At 43.9% G+C, this 17,046-nt stretch overlaps 2 protein-coding genes across 7 annotated transcripts in view; both read right to left on the reverse strand.

Annotated features, from left to right (window-relative positions):
• The window catches only part of APBA2 (amyloid beta precursor protein binding family A member 2), a 69,610-nt gene extending 67,506 nt beyond the window's left edge, over positions 1 to 2,104 (reverse strand). For both annotated transcript variants that reach the window (XM_050309310.1, XM_050309309.1), the window contains exon 1: positions 1,972 to 2,104. The gene's annotated coding sequence lies outside the window, so the exon portion shown is untranslated. The remainder of the gene's footprint in view (positions 1 to 1,971) is intronic.
• A 5,497-nt stretch (positions 2,105 to 7,601) lies between these two features.
• On the reverse strand, positions 7,602 to 16,900 carry MCEE (methylmalonyl-CoA epimerase). 5 transcript variants are annotated; one of them, XM_050309321.1, is made up of 3 exons: positions 16,855 to 16,900; positions 11,015 to 11,355; positions 7,602 to 8,285 (listed from the first exon to the last, which is right to left on the reverse strand). In XM_050309321.1, the coding sequence occupies exons 1-3, from the start codon at positions 16,883 to 16,885 to the stop codon at positions 8,133 to 8,135; spliced, it is 525 nt and encodes a 174-aa protein (XP_050165278.1). In that variant the 5' UTR covers positions 16,886 to 16,900; the 3' UTR covers positions 7,602 to 8,132. The 5 variants fall into 5 exon arrangements, with proteins under 5 accessions (XP_050165278.1, XP_050165277.1, XP_050165276.1 ...); XM_050309320.1 differs by lacking the exon at positions 16,855 to 16,900 and adding an exon at positions 16,478 to 16,615; XM_050309319.1 differs by lacking the exon at positions 16,855 to 16,900 and adding an exon at positions 12,892 to 16,359.
• Positions 16,901 to 17,046: the final 146 nt, after the last annotated feature.

Raw genomic sequence — 17,046 nt, forward strand, 5'->3', positions numbered from 1 at the left:
CATATTATTTCTTAGCAAATATTCTTATCAGAACAGCTGGAGAGATGACAAAATTATGCTTCTTGAAGTGGTTTCTCATGTTCACAGCCTTAAGTAAAGGTCACTTTTTAAAGACCTAGCTCTTGTTTAAATTCATGTCCAGTCTCCAACCCAGAAATTAATCAAGCAACTGCACAAGACATGGTTTTCGAGATTCTTCCTTAGAATCGTAAGACTTTGACCAAAAAAACTGAGCACCTACAGCCTTTGCAAGGACCATCAGAGGATCAAGGGGAAGCAATAATGCAGCTACTGATCAGAGGCAACACTGCATTTTTAAAAACAGGTTTAGATCTTTCCAAGTGCAGATAAAGGCTAAACTACCAGAGAATTTAGGAATCCTTACAATCAAGGTTTATAAGGACAGTTCTGCAGCCTGAAATCCTCTGAGCCCCAAGCAGAATAAGGACAATGGCTTCCACTTTAGCAGTTTAGGATTCACAGAACAGCATATGAAATAAAAGCTCTCTCTTCCCTGTTCCATATGGAGTAGAAGCAGGACTATACAGTGATAAATTGCCATCTTATGCTGTAACAAACTTCAGTCTTTTGCTTTTCAGCTGTTAACCAGCACATACTGTATTTTAACTCAAGTGGCAGTAAAGAATTACAATAAAATACCACCCTTTTAAAGTTACCTTATTTTAGAAATACTGTGGCTTACACAAATCACATAAAACTAAGATAGCAGTTGTTTCTGTTTTTCAGTTCTGCTGGTTAAGTAATGAAGGATTCTTGGGTAACACGCAGAATAGATGAAAAACCTTTCTTGCAAATGAGTTTCTCAGCCCCTCCTGGGAGATTATAGGGTGGCCTTGATCAGGTAATACACCTGAAACACTATTTGCATTTTCCACACAAACTGCTCACAGTAATTTCAGACTTCTCTTAAGCATCACTGCAATGCATGTTATCTCCCTGCTATGAACATTGAATGATCTCCTGTCTTTATTTACTTTTTTTTTTTGTACGTTCTCACTAGCACGCAACCACCGTCAAAACGACACTGAGGACGCAAAGTACGTAAATCTGAAAGCACAGACTGTCAGCTGAGGCAAAATAAGCCAGTCTTTTCTTTGACTTTCCAAGATGCAGCTCCAAACGCAGCATTCCCTTTCCTCCACCCCCATCCCCTTTGTTACGGCAATACAAGTCACCAACATACATATTCAAAAACCTGTTCAAAAAGAGGCAAACAGACCCTGCTATAACGTCTCACGCTGTTTATCCCAACAAAAAAATCAAGTATTTGTAACGGAGCAGCTTTTCCCCTCCAAACCTCATAATGAAGGGAACGGGAAAAGAGCAGATCAAAGGCTCTGATGCCTTTGCTACAGTGGAGGCATGAAATCAGAAACGAATACAAACTCCGAGCGGTGCTGCATTACAGGAGGGCTCCTCTCGCATTTCCACTCCCGTGAAGGGGCTGAAGCCTCCCGCCCTCCCGCAGAACACTGGCACGATGCGGATGTCGCACGGCCGGTCCCTCCGGCGTGGGGCGGTCCGGGGGCACCGAGCGGGGCCGCAGCCCGGCCCTCCATCGCCTGCCGGGGGCACAGCGGGGCCGTGCGGGCACCCCCGGGGCCGGAGCCCTGCGCCGCCCACCCTGACCCCGGCCCCGGCCGCGGCCGCGGCCGCTCCGCTGTGCCCAGGGGCTCCCCTGCACCCCGGCTCCCCGTCTGCTCGCGGACGGCTATGGAGATGGAGATGGGGATGGAGATGGGAATGAGGAAGGGGATGGGGAAGGGGATGAGGCGGGAGCAGCCGCTCGTGATGGGGACAGTCCCCAGCCCCAATGCAGGGCTGGCGCGGGGCGGGGGCTCCCCTGAGGGGACCCGCGGGGGTGCTGCCGCCCCACCCCCGACGGAGACGCCGCTGCCCGCGCCGACCCCGGCCGGTCCCCCGTCCCGCACCCCCGGTGTCGGTGCTTACCGCGGAGCCGCGCGATGCCGGTACCGCTCCCGGTGCCGGTGCCGGTGCCGCTCCCGCTCCCGCCGCCGCAGCCGCTCTTTTGTGTGGCTGCCGAGCGCGAGCGCCGCACACCGCGCCAGGCCCGCCCGGGAACCTGCCTGCGCCGCCGCCCCGGAACCTGCATGGCGAACAGCGCCGCGCTGCTCACGGAGGGGGTGCGGGGCTCTGCGGTGTGTGAGGGCTGTGCGGTCTATGTGAGGGCTGTGCGGTGTGTGAGGGCTGTGCGGTGTGTGAGGGCTGTGCGGTCTGTGAGGGCTGTGTGCTGTACGGGCCAGTGGTGTGAGGGCTGTGCGGTGTGAGGGCTGTGCAGCGTGAGGGCTCTGCGGTGTGTGAGGGCTGTGCGGTCTGTGTAGGGCTGTGTGCTGTGTGAGGGGCTGTGAGGGCTGTGCGGTGTGTGAGGGCTGTGTGCTGTGTCGGGGCTGTGCGGGGCTGTGCGGTGTGTGCGGGGCTGTGCGGTGTATAAGGGGCTGTGGGGTGTGAGGGGCTGTGCAGTGTGAGGGCTGTGCGGTGAGGGCTGGGGTGGTTTGTGAGGGCTGTGCAGTGTGAGGGGCTGGGTGTGGGAGGGCTGTGGGGTGTGAGGGCTGTGCGGTGTGAGGGCTGTGCGGTGTGAGGGCTGTGCGGTTTGTGAGGGCTGTGCAGTGTGAGGGCTGGGGTGGTGTGAGGGCTGTGTGACCAGCGGTGTGTGAGGGCTGTGCAGTGTGAGGGCTGTGGTGGTGTGAGGGCTGTGCGTGTGAGGGCCAAAGGTGTGAGGCACGGCGGTGTGAGGGCTGTGCGGTGTGAGGGCCAGGCGGACTGCGGTGTGAGGGCTGTGCGGTGTGTGGGGCTGTGCGGTGCTGGAGCTTACAGCCCAAAGGGACTGTGCAGTGTGTGAGGGCTGTGCGGTGTGAGGGCTGTGCTGTTTGTGAGGGCTGTGCGGTGTGTGTGGGGCTGTGCGGTGTGTGGGGTGTGCGGGACTGTGCGGTGTGTGAGGGCTGTGCGGTGTGAGGGGCTGTGCTGTTTGTGAGGGCTGTGCGGTGTGAGGGCTGTGCAGTGTGTGGGGCTCAGCGGTGTGAGGGCTGTGCTGTTTGTGAGGGCTGTGCGGTGTGAGGGCTAAAGGTGTGGGGCTGTGTGGTGTGAGGGCTGTGCGGTGTGTGAGGGCTGTGCGGTGTGTGGGGCTGTGCGGTGTGTGGGGCTGTGCGGTGTGTGAGGGCTGTGCAGTGTGTGAGGGCTGTGTGGTCTGTGCAGTGTGTGGGGCTGTGCGGTGTGCGGGGCTGTGCGGTCTGTGCGGGACCGTGCAGTCAGTGAGGGCTCCACACAGAATGGCCTGGAACGCAGGTATGGACTGACCTTCAAATCCCCGCTTGCACTGGGCTGGAGGCCCCGCGCTGTGGCAGCCCCGGGGTAGCTATACCAGCTGCTGAGCATAGGAAACACCATTTTGTGGGGTTTTTTTAGTCTTATTTTTTGTTTAGTTGTTAAGATTTCTGTTAAAACTGACTAATACCAAAACAGCCATTTGCTACTGCAATTTTCCGTCATGATTTTGTATGGTGACTTTTCCCATCTGTCCTTTTCTATATCCCAACTACTTGACCAAATTTTGGTTTTCTTTTGGAGAAAATGAGAACTCAAACATTACCTAAACTGTGTGTATGTTTTACACAGAACTATAGCATATCTACAGATAAAATCTGTAGCTGGATTGTTTAAACACTTGGCAAAAAATGTTTTAATTCATATTATTAATTCCCAAAATTGTTAACCTGATGAAATAGCTTCATATCCATAAGGAAGTTTCACTTTCTCAATCAATATACCAGAAGCAGTATTTCCAGCTCCATAGGGGAGGTGTGTGTGTTGGAGTTACTGCAGCGGCAAGTGTTGTACTACAACTGACCTCTCAAAAATTCCCTCCCCAAAGGGAGAGGGATATATTTTTTTAACCTCTTAAATTTAAGTTTCTAACAAACATTCTTCCTCCACCTCATTTTGGAGACAGGGGCTCAGACAGATGGTTATTATAGAAAACTACAAAATGGAAGGTAAAAATCAGTGCATGATATCAGTCCAAGAACACACCTCTCTGTTACTCTTCAATTTCTGGAAGTAATCTTTCCCATCCATGCCAGCCATGGATGCAGAGCTGGATATTCCCCCTATTTAATGCAAATTGTGCATCATCACGTGCGCCTTCAGAGTACTTGCAGTCACAAGTTACTTCAGAACTTTTTCTTTAAGTCATGTATTGAACATGTCTTTATTACTGAAAAAAAAATGCAATGTTAAAAAGTAAAAATCTTCATTGAAAATTAACTTTATAGAAGATTTTAGTATCTATTTGCTATTTTTGTAGTAGCAAAGCATAACAGTTGGAAGGCCACTTTAGATTACATCTAGAAAAGTCATGGAATGCTTCAAATATATCATTACTTTAAAATGTATGAGAATTCTTCGTTTGTGAATCTATGCTATAAATTTTGCAGTTAACAATGCTCCTTAACAATATGCAAGACAGTGCAAATGAACATTTAAACAGTTGACGTAATTTTACATATATTTAAGGATTATCCCATCACAGGATACAAACATCCCTTCTTCATAATAAGATAAATTTACATTTCATAAAATGTTCTAAGTGCTTTGAAAATGCTTATCAAAGGTGACATATTCTGCATTCCTAAGAGGGTGAGGTCTTGCACTAAAAATGCCAACACTGTGTTATTAATTTATACATTGTTGGTAGTTTCCATTTTCATATTAATTAATTGGTTGGACTCAATGATCTTATTCTGTTTCACAGTCTAAATGGCCAAGATGGCACCTGCTTTGGTAAATTAATTGAGTATTGAAACAATTAACTCTTGAGTTTTTGTCTTAAACAAGGGTTCTTAAGTCCAACAAACCCAAGTCAGATCACTACAGAAGGAATTTCTTCTAAGGATAGAATCAAATGGAGTGCCAAGAAAATCACTGAGAGCTCCTACTGTAAGTACCTCAAGTAGATAATGTAAACATCTCCATGTTTTGTGGTCTCTCTGAGAGACTTCAGATTTGCACACCTGTAAGATTAGCTTTTAAAAGGCATGAAGTTAGCTCTTTTTTCAGCTTTTTGAGTTTGCTTCTAGGTTTGTCCCATTATAGGGAATTCTCCCACCTAGAAGTGACCTGAGGATTGCATAAAAGAAGTTAAAAAAGGTATTTTGCCTCATTTAATTATGAGCCCTTTAACTATCTGAGTAACGTTGATGGAGTCCAGAAATATGTGCCTTGTCTACCTTAGGCAGCATAAAATGGGAACATGCTTGATCTCAGAGGGGAAAAAAGGCACATGGAGAGATTGGAACAGGGAACTTGCACTTGACTAATGACCCAAGCATGAGAAAATTAACTGGCAAAATATTAACACTTCATCTGTACCTTTTTAAAAACCAACCAACCAAACAAACCAAAAAAACAAATAAACAACAAAGGAAAAAAAAACATTGTCAAAGCCTATTTCCCTTCTGAGCTAATCCGGCTCCAGTTATTTCAATCACCATTCTTTCCAGAAGTTGTATTCTGGTGCAACAGGGGTGTATCATTAAGTGTCCCTCCACTGATAGAAGCAAATCAGTTCTCTACTTCTCCCGTGTCCATCCCTGAATTTCCACTGCTTTTCTTGATGTTACTCCCCTTTTATAATCACGGCGGTGGCCCTGGGTGTAACCCCAACCCCCTGCTAAGTCACAACAGTGACTCGTGAGGGCTGCCTGAGTTCAGGGGAAGGACCACACGGTTTGTACAAATACGGGGGCCGATCCTATTCCCACTGAAGTCTATGGGAGTTCAGCTTAGGAACTGAACTTCAGATTCTGGAGCTGTCCAGCTCCCATGGCTATTCCTTTCAAGTCTGTATCTCCAGAGGTGGAAATTCTCCTGTCTTCCAGTGTATACCCAGATGAGTGAGGGGGTCTGATCCCACCAAATGCTTAGAGCTTTAATAAGCATGATCCAGTGTGGGGTCTTGACTAATTTGCAGACCTAAACTCTTTTTGGAGAGGGTTGGGGATTTTTTGGTAATACCTTGACTTCCACCTTGTGAGGAGTCTGATGTAACGTATAAATTGTGATAGAAGCATGACTTAGTTAGGATGAACAGAATACATCAGCTGAGTTAGAGTTAGGCACCGACAGATCACTCAGCCAGGTTACCAGATACAAAGCATGACAAGCCTCTCCCTGCTAATAAGACAGGGAGCACAATCAGGCAAGTGGAGTAGGTGTTGTTTACTCCAAATCTCCATTCCCCAGTACCACATCAAGCTCCTACTCTAAGTCTATTGAATGACGTTGTACACAAAACTCCATCTCCTTCAGACAGGACAAAGAGATGGAAGATGAACCAAGAGAGCACTGCCTTGTTTTCTGTTGGTGTTAAATTCAAAGCCTTGTGTTCAATTCCCTTGACATGTAACCAGGGAGGCTTCTAGTCTTGGCATTCCTGTGCTAGTTTTGCAGAAAAGATTCTTGGACAGAATGGAAAGACAAAAGCAGCTCTGCTCACAGAATGTCTCCTAGAACGGCAGAATCATATTTCAGGAATATTAAATCATTCTGCATTTCCATCGTGAGCCCTAGGATTCCTAAATTCAAACAGTTTAGAATTTAGGTCACAAACTACCCTCTAAACAGTGATTTGATGAAACACAGAAACCCTGTGGAAGGCTGTGTTTTTCTTAAAATATGACAGAAGGAATATTTATTTTCAGTACAAAATGGTTTCATTAAAAAAAAAAGCATGGCTTTGTAGAGATTTTTTCAGAAGTAAGATTCATAAGGAAGCATCAGTGTCTTTAAAACTCTGTTTAAATCTCAGGTCAACATTATACTTGTATTTTGTTGCAGCAAACATGACACACATCACAAATAATTCCATTCCATTAGGTAAAAACTCTCCTAGACTAAAATGAACTTACTTCATATCGAGCTGGAGCTTTTCACTGTACATGCAAACATGTAGGAAAATATAAAATTGAGATTGTGATTTAGCTAGGGAAAATTATGACTTTTAAGGATTAAGAAAACTAGAGAGGAACATCAAGTCTTTAATTTCTACAGCTGACATGTAAAAAAAAACTATAAACGAAAGTATCAGGACAAAGACTGCTTGGGTAATGTGCACCAATAAAGTGAAGACTGTAAATTTACTGTCTGTAAATAAGTCAACAAACTGTGGCTGCAGCCTGTGACACAAGCACACTGCATGCTCTTTAATGTTCAAGACACTCTACAGAACCAGACTTAGGTGGCATGTGTTTGCAAGTGCTCTTGCACAAAAAAACCTTATCTGTAAAGTAAGTGAAAAGATTAATCACTGCTCTTTCATGTCTCTCCCACATACCCTTCTATGGATAAAGCTTAAAAAAAACCTCAGTAACTGAAAAAACTCAAATGTGACAAGTACATTACAGTTTGAGATATATGTCAGGCAAATCATTTTTCAGGTACTCTTCTGGCATTGCCTGCATATCCACAGAGTTCATAAAACAACTAAATGATGATTTATGCATGGTAACTTCCTTGGCAGTAATTGTTATGCCAAGAAAAACTTATTTACTGATTGCAGACACCCATACAATAGCAGACGGATTTTTTTATTCATGAACCAATCAATCAGTGTGAGGCACAGATGGTGAATGGCAAAAACAGAAAACACAAGGTTCATTTTTCCTTCATTTCTAAAGGGAATATCTAAGCTATATTGTTGTCACTGAGAAGTGGGTCTCTGCTCTGAAATGTAGAACAAAATAATGTGGGTTGACCTAGAAACTGTACAGTTTCTGTGGTTACAGAGGTAAAATCGTGCTGCAAACAAGCAACAAAACACAAATTTCTACGGTACATATGTAACTTGGCTCACAGATTTGTCTTTAGAATCACAGAGAATGCAAGAAATGCCAGCATGTTAGTTCTGAAAATCAGATCAGCAACAAAAAAGCCAAGAAAATTACCCTGAATCTGTAGCACTCTTTCAGTACTCAAAAGCTGTACTTCATCTGTGGGAACTACAATGAACTTGTAAAGACTGAACACCACATCAATATTCCCAGCACCAGCTCGGAACTTCACAACTCTTCCATTGTTTTATTTATGAATATTACAGCTCAAGCTTGCTCAAGTTCCACAAGGACTCCATGGCAATCTTTAGGGTGCAGAAAAATCACAGGTTTGCCATGTGCACCTATTTTTGGCTCTTCACTCAATACTCGCATCTGTTTTTTCTTCAGTTCTGTCATAGCCGCTTTTATGTCATCGACCTTATAAAAAAATACAGTTCACACAAATTAACATCTGACACTGTATTATGCGGATTTTATGGTGAGGAGCAATAATAAATTTCCTTACTAATATGTTACTTCTAAATTCTGACATAATTCTGAAAATAAATTAAATTATAAAACCTTTTTAAAACATCTAGTCTTAAAAATAAAAATAATACAGAACTTTGTTATTTGAACATTTTACAAAATACTGTTTAACTAGATTGTTATATTTAAGAAATTAATAAACTAAAATCACTCATGCACAAAGCCCATTGATTTTTTTTATGTTGTTGCTTTATAAGGATTCCATAAATAATCTAAACTCTGCATTACTATTACTAGGAAGATCATATTGCTTTCAAACTATCAATAACTAAAGAAAAATGCCTCCCTTTCTAATTGACGACAGCACACTGACTCATTAGATGCTGGTGAAAAGGCAGGGCAATGGGCAGCAGGGAAAAGGAAAGGCCTTTTAGATTTATATATCCTCGCATTTCTCTCTTACTCTGCTAAGTGCCCAGCATGTTTTTCACTGCAGGTATTCAACTAAGACTGGGCAGGAATAATTTAATTCCTTCTTACAGTATTTAACTTGAATGAAACAAGTTCCCTGTCAAAACATCCATCTAAATTTTCCTTTGTACAAGACGGAAGAAATTAAGAGTGTTTTGATAAACTTGTTAGGCTTCCTCTCCAGTATGGAAAGAATTTTTTCAATTCAGCTTTTTGCAATAAAATTGTTCATAGAAAGATATTTCTACAAAATATTTTTTTACATTTCAAATGAACAATCAATTGACAGTGAAGTTCTTCAATAGTTTTTATTAAAACCCTTTCTGCTCAACTTAGAAGACTACTTACCTTTGAAACTGTAAGATTTTCCATTCTGAGAATGGGAAATTGGAGGAGGGAGGTTAACATCTTTATGACTGACAATGGTAGGGACCAGATTTGTTTTTCAGACCCACTTAAATAGCAGTTTAATGATGGGCAGCTTTTCTCTCTGTGTGAATTAGTCTGTAATTTTCCACTTGTTTTTGCATGGAGACAAACACAACTGACTTAGGACAATCTTTTTCTTAATTTCTTAATTTTTAAACATTATTATTATTATTGTGTAGAGATTATATTAATGAGTTACAAGACTTCATTTAGGAAAATCTGATTGCATGTAGCACTAGTTTACCCAATTCATGGAAACTATCTGTTAGATTATGATTCCTGGCTTGCTTGACCTACTGTACAGATATAAATTTTAACAGAAGATTCTACATTGTCCAACATAATGCCTTTCCAGTTATTTTGTCAAAAGGAAAAAAAAAAAAAAGGAAATTGTAAATGTAGCAAGCTGTGTTTGCAGTGCTGCTTGTTTCCAGTCTCCTCTGAGGCTGGTTGTGTCACCTGGCACTGTTTGAAATGGGTGCTGGGCTGTCCTTGACAGGGTGGCTACACTTGCTGTTAAATGCCTCATTGGTTTTTTTTTAATGTTTCCAATACAGGTAACAGATAAATTACTTTTTTGTCCCATTCTTCTCAATTTTCACAATTAAACTGAGAAGTAAATTACTTTCCTTGACAACCATCTTTGGTTCATCTGCAAGACCATCTCTCATACAAAATGGAGATCTACATAGAAAAATTTCAGCTGGTAACACATATTTGAAACTTCTTAAACAGTATTACATACACTTGAAACCCTTGGGAGCTTTGAGCTCTTTTTGCTGAGAAATACCTACAATTTCTTGCTCTTGTACCTGTAAGTGAGAACCACTGGTCTTACAGAGGGCTGGAGGTTTTTTCCTTCTTATTGAAAATCGCTTCTTTCTTCTACATTCCCATTTCCTAACAATCAGGGTCAATTTAAACAGAATTAATTTTCCTACTCTTGATCGTCAGCAATTAAGCAAACTCAGTGCAAGAAAAGTTGCAATGTTTATGTGTATGTAAAATTTCTCAATTCCCAATGAGAGCACACAACTGGTCTTTACAGATGTATTCTGAAAACAATTTTTACTCACATCAGTAATCCCATTACTTTTTAATATTACACTTTGCATCATTACAGCTGGAAATAATAGTTTGCAAGCCTCAGCTCTGTAAAATATTTAAAACACATAGGCAGCAGCATAAAATTTTGCATCAAATAGGTACACTAAAACATGAGTACACTAAATAAGATAAGTATTTTACCCAGCACCTTTACATCTCTTCCAGACCAATCTCTCTTTGCTGGGCAGGGAAGAACAGGACAGGAGGCACTCTGGAGGCTTTACTGCTGTTTGGTAAGCACAGCTGACAAGCTCTTTTGACTTCTGCATATAATTATCAACTAAATATCAAACAGGAAGAAACTTTCTAAAATCGAAGTTATGCCTCAGCTTAAACCTACAACTCTCTTTTCCCACTGTATGTCCTCCTGTGTCAGGAAGTGGACACCTATCCCACACTGCTCACAAGCCCTTGGGGTGTCCACCTTCCACAGTGGCTGCTTAACCCTTCCTTCCCCAGTTTAGCCTTCACAGCACAAAAGAGAAAAAATGTGCACGTAGCTCATGACATTGAAAACAGAAAAAAAGGCAGGTTTAAAGACTTCTCCTAAGGAAATAAAAATTTTCACAAATATGACACTCTTATATATTTGTTCTTGATACAGGTCAAACCTATGAAAAAATAAGCATACTTTAATATATCTCATTATGTAATGTATTGTATTGAAATACCTCAATGCAGATATGATGCATTCCTCCAGTCTTGTTTTTTTGCAGAAAACTTGCAATGGGACTTTTCTCTCCTAAAGGATGTAGAAGTTCCAGCTTGGTATTCCCCAGCTCCACAAAAACAGTGTAGACACCGTGCTCAGGAAGCGCAACAGCCTCGCTCACCTGGGCTCCCAGCACATCTCTGTACAGGCACCGAGCCTTCTCCAGGTCGGGCACTGCAATGGCCACATGGTTAAGTCGGCCCAGCTTCCACAAACAGCTTGGAATGTTCTGTGAAAAGGACTTTGAGGATGGCAGGGTTCTCACTGTGGGAGCTGACATCTGCAGCCTGGTAAGAAGCCCTGAAAAAGAGTGAACAGCACTGGGACAATGCCTTCAGAAGGTATCGGTGCCTGCTCCTTCCCCTTGAAGGGCCTACAGGACACCAATGTCATTTTCAGTAAACATTTTTTTCAGAGACTAAGTAAATATTCAGAAGTATAAAAAAAAAAACAAAACCCCAAACCAGACTCAAATCTGGTGTAAATCTTACATATGCCTGTTAAAAAGAGGAATACGTGACCAAATGTAACAGTCCACTGTAGAATGTGCTCAACAGTGACTTCTGAATTTTTCAGAACTTCTTACAAAATAAGAGAAATTAGGATATGCCTATACATCTCAAAATGATAGCAAACAAACAAGAAAACCCATATGAAACCCTGGGTAGAACTGATACTGCAAGATCCAGAACATAACAGACTTTAGCTCTCAGCTGTCAGGACTAACTCCAGCAAGGAATTAAATGTCATGTTACATCTGAGGCTTAAGGTACACTAAAATCTCCTGAGCTTGATTTTTTATCTTTCTTCAGTTATTAAGTCACTTGCCCTTCTTACTTTTCACATGCCATACAGGTCTTATACTTTGTTTCACTGATCTATTTTAAGATGCTTAGAAATGTTTCAGTTCTAAGTACTTTGCACAATATCATGTCCAACTGACCAATAATAATTTAGATTATCTTTAAAGGCCAAAATCATAATAGTTTGCTTAATTTAACTAGTGCCACTGACTCAGTGTGACTTACTAAAGAAAAAGAATATGATCTGGCTCATCATAAATGAAAAGTTAATTATAAAAAAAATACTGGATGACCATGTGAACACAAAGGTTAGGGCTAACAAGGAGAGAAAAGATGAAGTCATGAAAAACACAGTGTCGTGAAAAGGGGCGTAAATTCTATCTCCAGAACTCTTCAAAGCTGCTCTCACAAGGCAGTGCTGATCTCTGCCCTGTGTCACCTTGCTGGGTTGGTCACAAGTAGTTACAGGGTTGCTTGTTTTATTAAAAATATCACACCCCCGTGACATATAAAACAAGGATACTTAGAAAGGAATGACATTAAAGATTATTGTGTCAGAGTACCAGAGTGTGGGGAGGGTGGGGAGGAATTGTGATCCTCTCAGTTTTTTCCAGCACCAGAATTACAGTCAGATGAAAGGCTACATTCACCAAAGCCACACTTCAGCTTCATGCCAGTTTGCTTTAGGCCAAGCCAGAGTTCCCGGTGCCTCCAGGCCAAGCCAGAGGCACGGCAGCATTCTGGGACTCTGGGGCATTCTCAGCTTTAGAGGCACAGCAGCATTCTGGGACTCTTTGGGGCATTCTCAGCTTTAGAGGCACAGCAGCATTCTGGGACTCTGGGGCATTCTCAGCTTTAGAGGCACAGCAGCATTCTGGGACTCTTTGGGGCATTCTCAGCTTTAGAGGCACGGCAGCATTCTGGGACTCTTTGGGGCATTCTCACTTTTAGAGGCACGGCAGCATTCTGGGACTCTGGGGCATTCTCACCTTTGAAGGCACGGCAGCATTCTGGGACTCTGGGGCATTCTCACCTTTAGAGGCACGGCAGCATTCTGGGACTCTTTGGGGCATTCTCACCTTTAGAGGCACAGCAGCATTCTGGGACTCTGAGGCATTCTCAGCTTTAAATGCACAGCTGTGCTGCTTTGCTAAGAGACCGTGCCAGGCCTGCCCCCAGACTGTGGGTGCCTCACAGCACACCCAGGGTACCTGCCCTGACTCCTGGAACTCTGGGAGGGCAGCAGGAGCTGTGATAAATCAGCTTAGCTTCACTGTAGGAAACTTAGAACTACCATGCCATGGGAATTCAAGACTCGAAAGCTATCAGTTAATTCTTCTTCCCAAAGACAACTGATGCAATCATTGAAGCCTTTCTGAGCATTGTGCTGCGATGGAAGAAGAAATGTTTGTGTGTATTTGACACTTAGAATTACAGCATGCAAAGGACATGTTACCAAGCATTTAGCATCACACAAGTAAGTCTATTCAGAATCTTTTGGTTATCCTAAATCAACATCCTACATTAAGTATTTCCAGAAACTTGTCTAGTTCTTCAAGTCACTGCCCTGGACTATTTCTTGCCAGACTTTCACACAGTCCATTCCTGTCACCTCCATCACAGCCAGAAGTTCTGGACAATTCTTTTTCACTTGTTACCTTCAGGCTCTCATACTGGTATAGTGCAGCAACTACTTTTCAACTTTTTACACGTTCAAAAATCCCCTAGCAACCTCTACACAGAAGAAAAAATCTTGGTCTGAGATGTCTATGCTGAAACTGTTTTGTAGATAGACTTGCCATGTAAATGCATCCGGATGAGGGCTGATCAAAGTAATTCCCTGAGGAAGCAATACCATGCAATGCCATAATGTACACGATAACAAACATGCAGTGTCCAGGTGACACGATTAGAAGCATAGATAATTAACTAGAGTTTGACCAGATCAACAGAGTAAATAATGTATTAAAAAAGGCAAAAAAAACCCCCAACAGTCTTTTGTATCCACCTAAGCTTCTACTGAAGCAGCTCAGTTTCCTACAGTAATTTCTGAAGACCTGATTCAATTCTTGCTGAAGAGAAATTCTTCCACTTGGAGAAGGGCAGTATTCTCCAAATGAGAAAATTCCTTTGAAAGAGAAGGATCCCTTACAATAGCATTTGTTATGTTTCCCAGAGCCCTTTATTGGTTTATTCTTCCTTCCAAACATGACCAGATCACAGTTCAATAGAAATACTACTGATGTAGGTTTTTTCCAAGCAATCTTTAGTAATAGGAAATACTAGGATTTGTCCCATTCTTTTTTACATGTCCCATCAGTAATTCTTGCTGCACTTCATTCAGGGCATATGACTACATGGTTATTATAGTTTAATTTGTATTTTTTTTCTATTTTCAAGTAAATTGACAGAGACAGATTGCTACTCAGCTATTACTGAAGCAATAGCAAAAATAGCAACAGAAAATGTTCTTTGTGTTGGGTTCTGCCCAAGAAATATTTGATTTTTGTGGTGTTTCCTGGAAAGATAATAAATTGAAAAAGTGAAGTATATTTCTAGGATTCTTGTAAAGTCAAAGATACTTAAATGCCCACTCATATGGACATTTATTCTATGAAGTCTTGTGAATTTACCCTAGCTCTAATCATATACATATAGAACATGAATTTTAAACCCATAATTGAATTGACTAAGATTAAACAAAAAGCATTTGCATTTTTCTTGCATTATCTAGATTAGTAACTATATAGATTACTTAAAATTCTGATCTTCTTCTAATCCAATAATCAAAAAATGACCCTGCAGTGAAAAAGAAAGCTTTTCAGCCAACTTCAGATTGAAAACCCGTTACTTCCATGTTTCAGGAAAAAATCACTTATATTTATGTATTATAACACAACTAGTCCTATTAACTGTTGTGGAAAATTTCTTCAATCAGAAAAGCATTTCTCCACTGACATACAGAATTATTCAAGTATTTATGAACTTTCTCCAGGGTTAAAAACCATTATTTTCTGTGAGTCTTCTGAAGGCAGTGGATATGACTGAAGCATCCATCCAAGTATCTGTCCTGCCTGAAAAACCTTCGTATGCTGACCCAAATCACACATGAAGTTGCTTCTCCTCATATACACAGCATTTGCCCCTACTGGTTTTTGGGTTTAATACCTCATTTCTCAAACACTGACAACCAAATCTGATTTTCACTTGCTATTTTGTCCTTTAAAGAAGATCCAGCTGACCCTGCTCTCATAGATGATAAGGAACCTCTTCCAGCTTCATTTAAAGAACATTTTTAAATTGGTCTGTTTGGGTTTTATTCTGTTCATGGTTGACTGATCTACCAGTATTATGCACATCAGAGTTAAAATGTAGTTACACCAGATGAGGGCTACATTGTGACAGAGCAGATTATGAACACGAAGTAACAAGTCTCAAGTACCCCATAAACTGAGATCCCCATCCCTCAAACGCTGATTCACAGGCTTGGTGCTTCTAACACGGGGCAGCGTTCATTGACCTACAGGGCTAAGGAATCAAACACAAGCCAAAGCCAACCCAGCCGAGTCAGGTTCTCTGCGGGGAGGTTTTCCAACAGCAGGGTGCAGTGAGCACCTTGTCACTGGCACTGCTCTATTGTCACCGCTGCAGACGGAGAAGAGCTCCCAGGCATGGAGAGGATGCTCTCCCCACAGGAGCCTGGCACACAGGGCTGTGTGTTGTTAGCCCTCTGGACCAAACGGAGCAAGGGTACAGTCTGGCCATCCTTAAATCCCAGCAATTTCAAGGCGGCAGGAGCATCTCGGGGACTCAGTGAGCCAACTAAGCTTAGGTTATCCGTAGTGCTGCTCTGCTGGGAGCTGGAGGGGGCTTTTGGGAATCAGAGGGGCTCCACAGGTCATAAGGACCGAGTCTCACTGTGCCGCAGCTCTGGTTTCTTCCATCAAAGTGCAGTTACACAAAGGTTTTCTTTCCCAGTATCCTACTGATCGATCACTGACAGCGCCGAATGTCTCATTCACTTTTCTCTTGCCATCTATGGCTACCAAGTAAAATAGTGCGGTTTAGGGATGGCGAGTTTAACCTACCCTTACTTACTACTAAGAGGTAAAACAGTCTAGGTTATTATAACGAACGGGAAATTATGCTGAATTTCACCTCCAAAAAAGACAAGGTCCACCTTAAAAAAGACAAGTTCCTCCTCGCGCCTCGAGTTTGGAGTTTGCTGTCTAAGTTCACTCTAAGCCAGCTAACGCCAGTTGTTAATATGCCCGTGAATGGGATCGGGAGACCTTGTTCCTATTGAAGAAGCGGTGGTTTCGTCTGGCCTGGGAGGGGCTCACGGAGATGGCCCTGGAAGCCCCGGCACGGAGCGGGGCTGGGGCTCCGGCCGGGCAGGCACCGAGCGCGGCGGGCACCGCGCTCCTCCCCGGGCCCGTTCCCGTTCCCGGCCGTTCCCGTTCCCGGCCGTTCCCGTTCCCGGCCGCTCCGTTTCCGTTCCCGGCCTTGCCCGCCCCGTTCCCGTTCCCGTTCCCGCCCCGTTCCCGTTCCCGCCCCGTTCCCGTTCCCGTTCCCGCCCCGTTCCCGTTCCCGTTCCCGTCGGTATCCCGGCCCGTTACCGGCCGCCCCGCTCCGCAGCACCCCCGCCATGTCCGCGGCCGCCCGGGGCGGGCCCGGTGCCGGGGGCGGGTCGCGGCTCGGGCCGTGCCCGCAGCTCAGCGCCCATTGGGCCCGCGCGGGGCCGTGGGGACAGCAGGGCCCGCCGCTGAGCGCTGCACCGAGCTGGGGGAGAGCTGCCAAAGACAGCGAGGGACATCTGCAGAGAGCGTTTCTGACCAAATCACACGGGATCACAGGCTCCATGAGGCTGGAAAAGACCTCTGAGACCGTGGAGTTTTGCTCACAGAATGAGCTGGAAACGTGTGCATCCAAGATAGCCCTTGTATCTGGGTCAGAGACTCCAAACTGTGAAGTAGGATGACTGTATCTGCTATACTTAGAACAGGTTTTCCAGTGCCGATGAACATCCCAGTCTATGGCAATCCCGCGCCCCTCACAGGGGAAACCGACAGCCCTCGCCACCCCAATCCGTGCGGGTGGCCCAGGGGCTCCTGCGAGCCGGCCCGGAGGGCGGGAATGCCCCGGTTCGGGGGGCGGGAATGCCCCTCTCGGGGGGCGGGAATGCCCG

The sequence above is a fragment of the Myiozetetes cayanensis genome, unplaced genomic scaffold (genome assembly GCF_022539395.1).
Source record: "Myiozetetes cayanensis isolate MyiCay16 unplaced genomic scaffold, myiCay2020 scf14, whole genome shotgun sequence".
NCBI lineage: Eukaryota > Metazoa > Chordata > Aves > Passeriformes > Tyrannidae > Myiozetetes > Myiozetetes cayanensis.

Bases quoted from the DNA above. Each gene is read 5' to 3' on its own strand.
- MCEE (XM_050309319.1), bottom strand. From the start codon at position 12,931: ATGCCCCAAAGAGTCCCAGAATGCTGCCGTGCCTCTAAAG. The intron at 11,356-12,891 runs GTGAGAATGCCC...ACTCTTTTTCAG, and splicing joins ATGCTGCCGTGCCTCTAAAG to GGCTTCTTACCAGGCTGCAG. The intron at 8,286-11,014 runs GTATTTCAATAC...TTTTTTTATAAG, and splicing joins TGCATCATATCTGCATTGAG to GTCGATGACATAAAAGCGGC.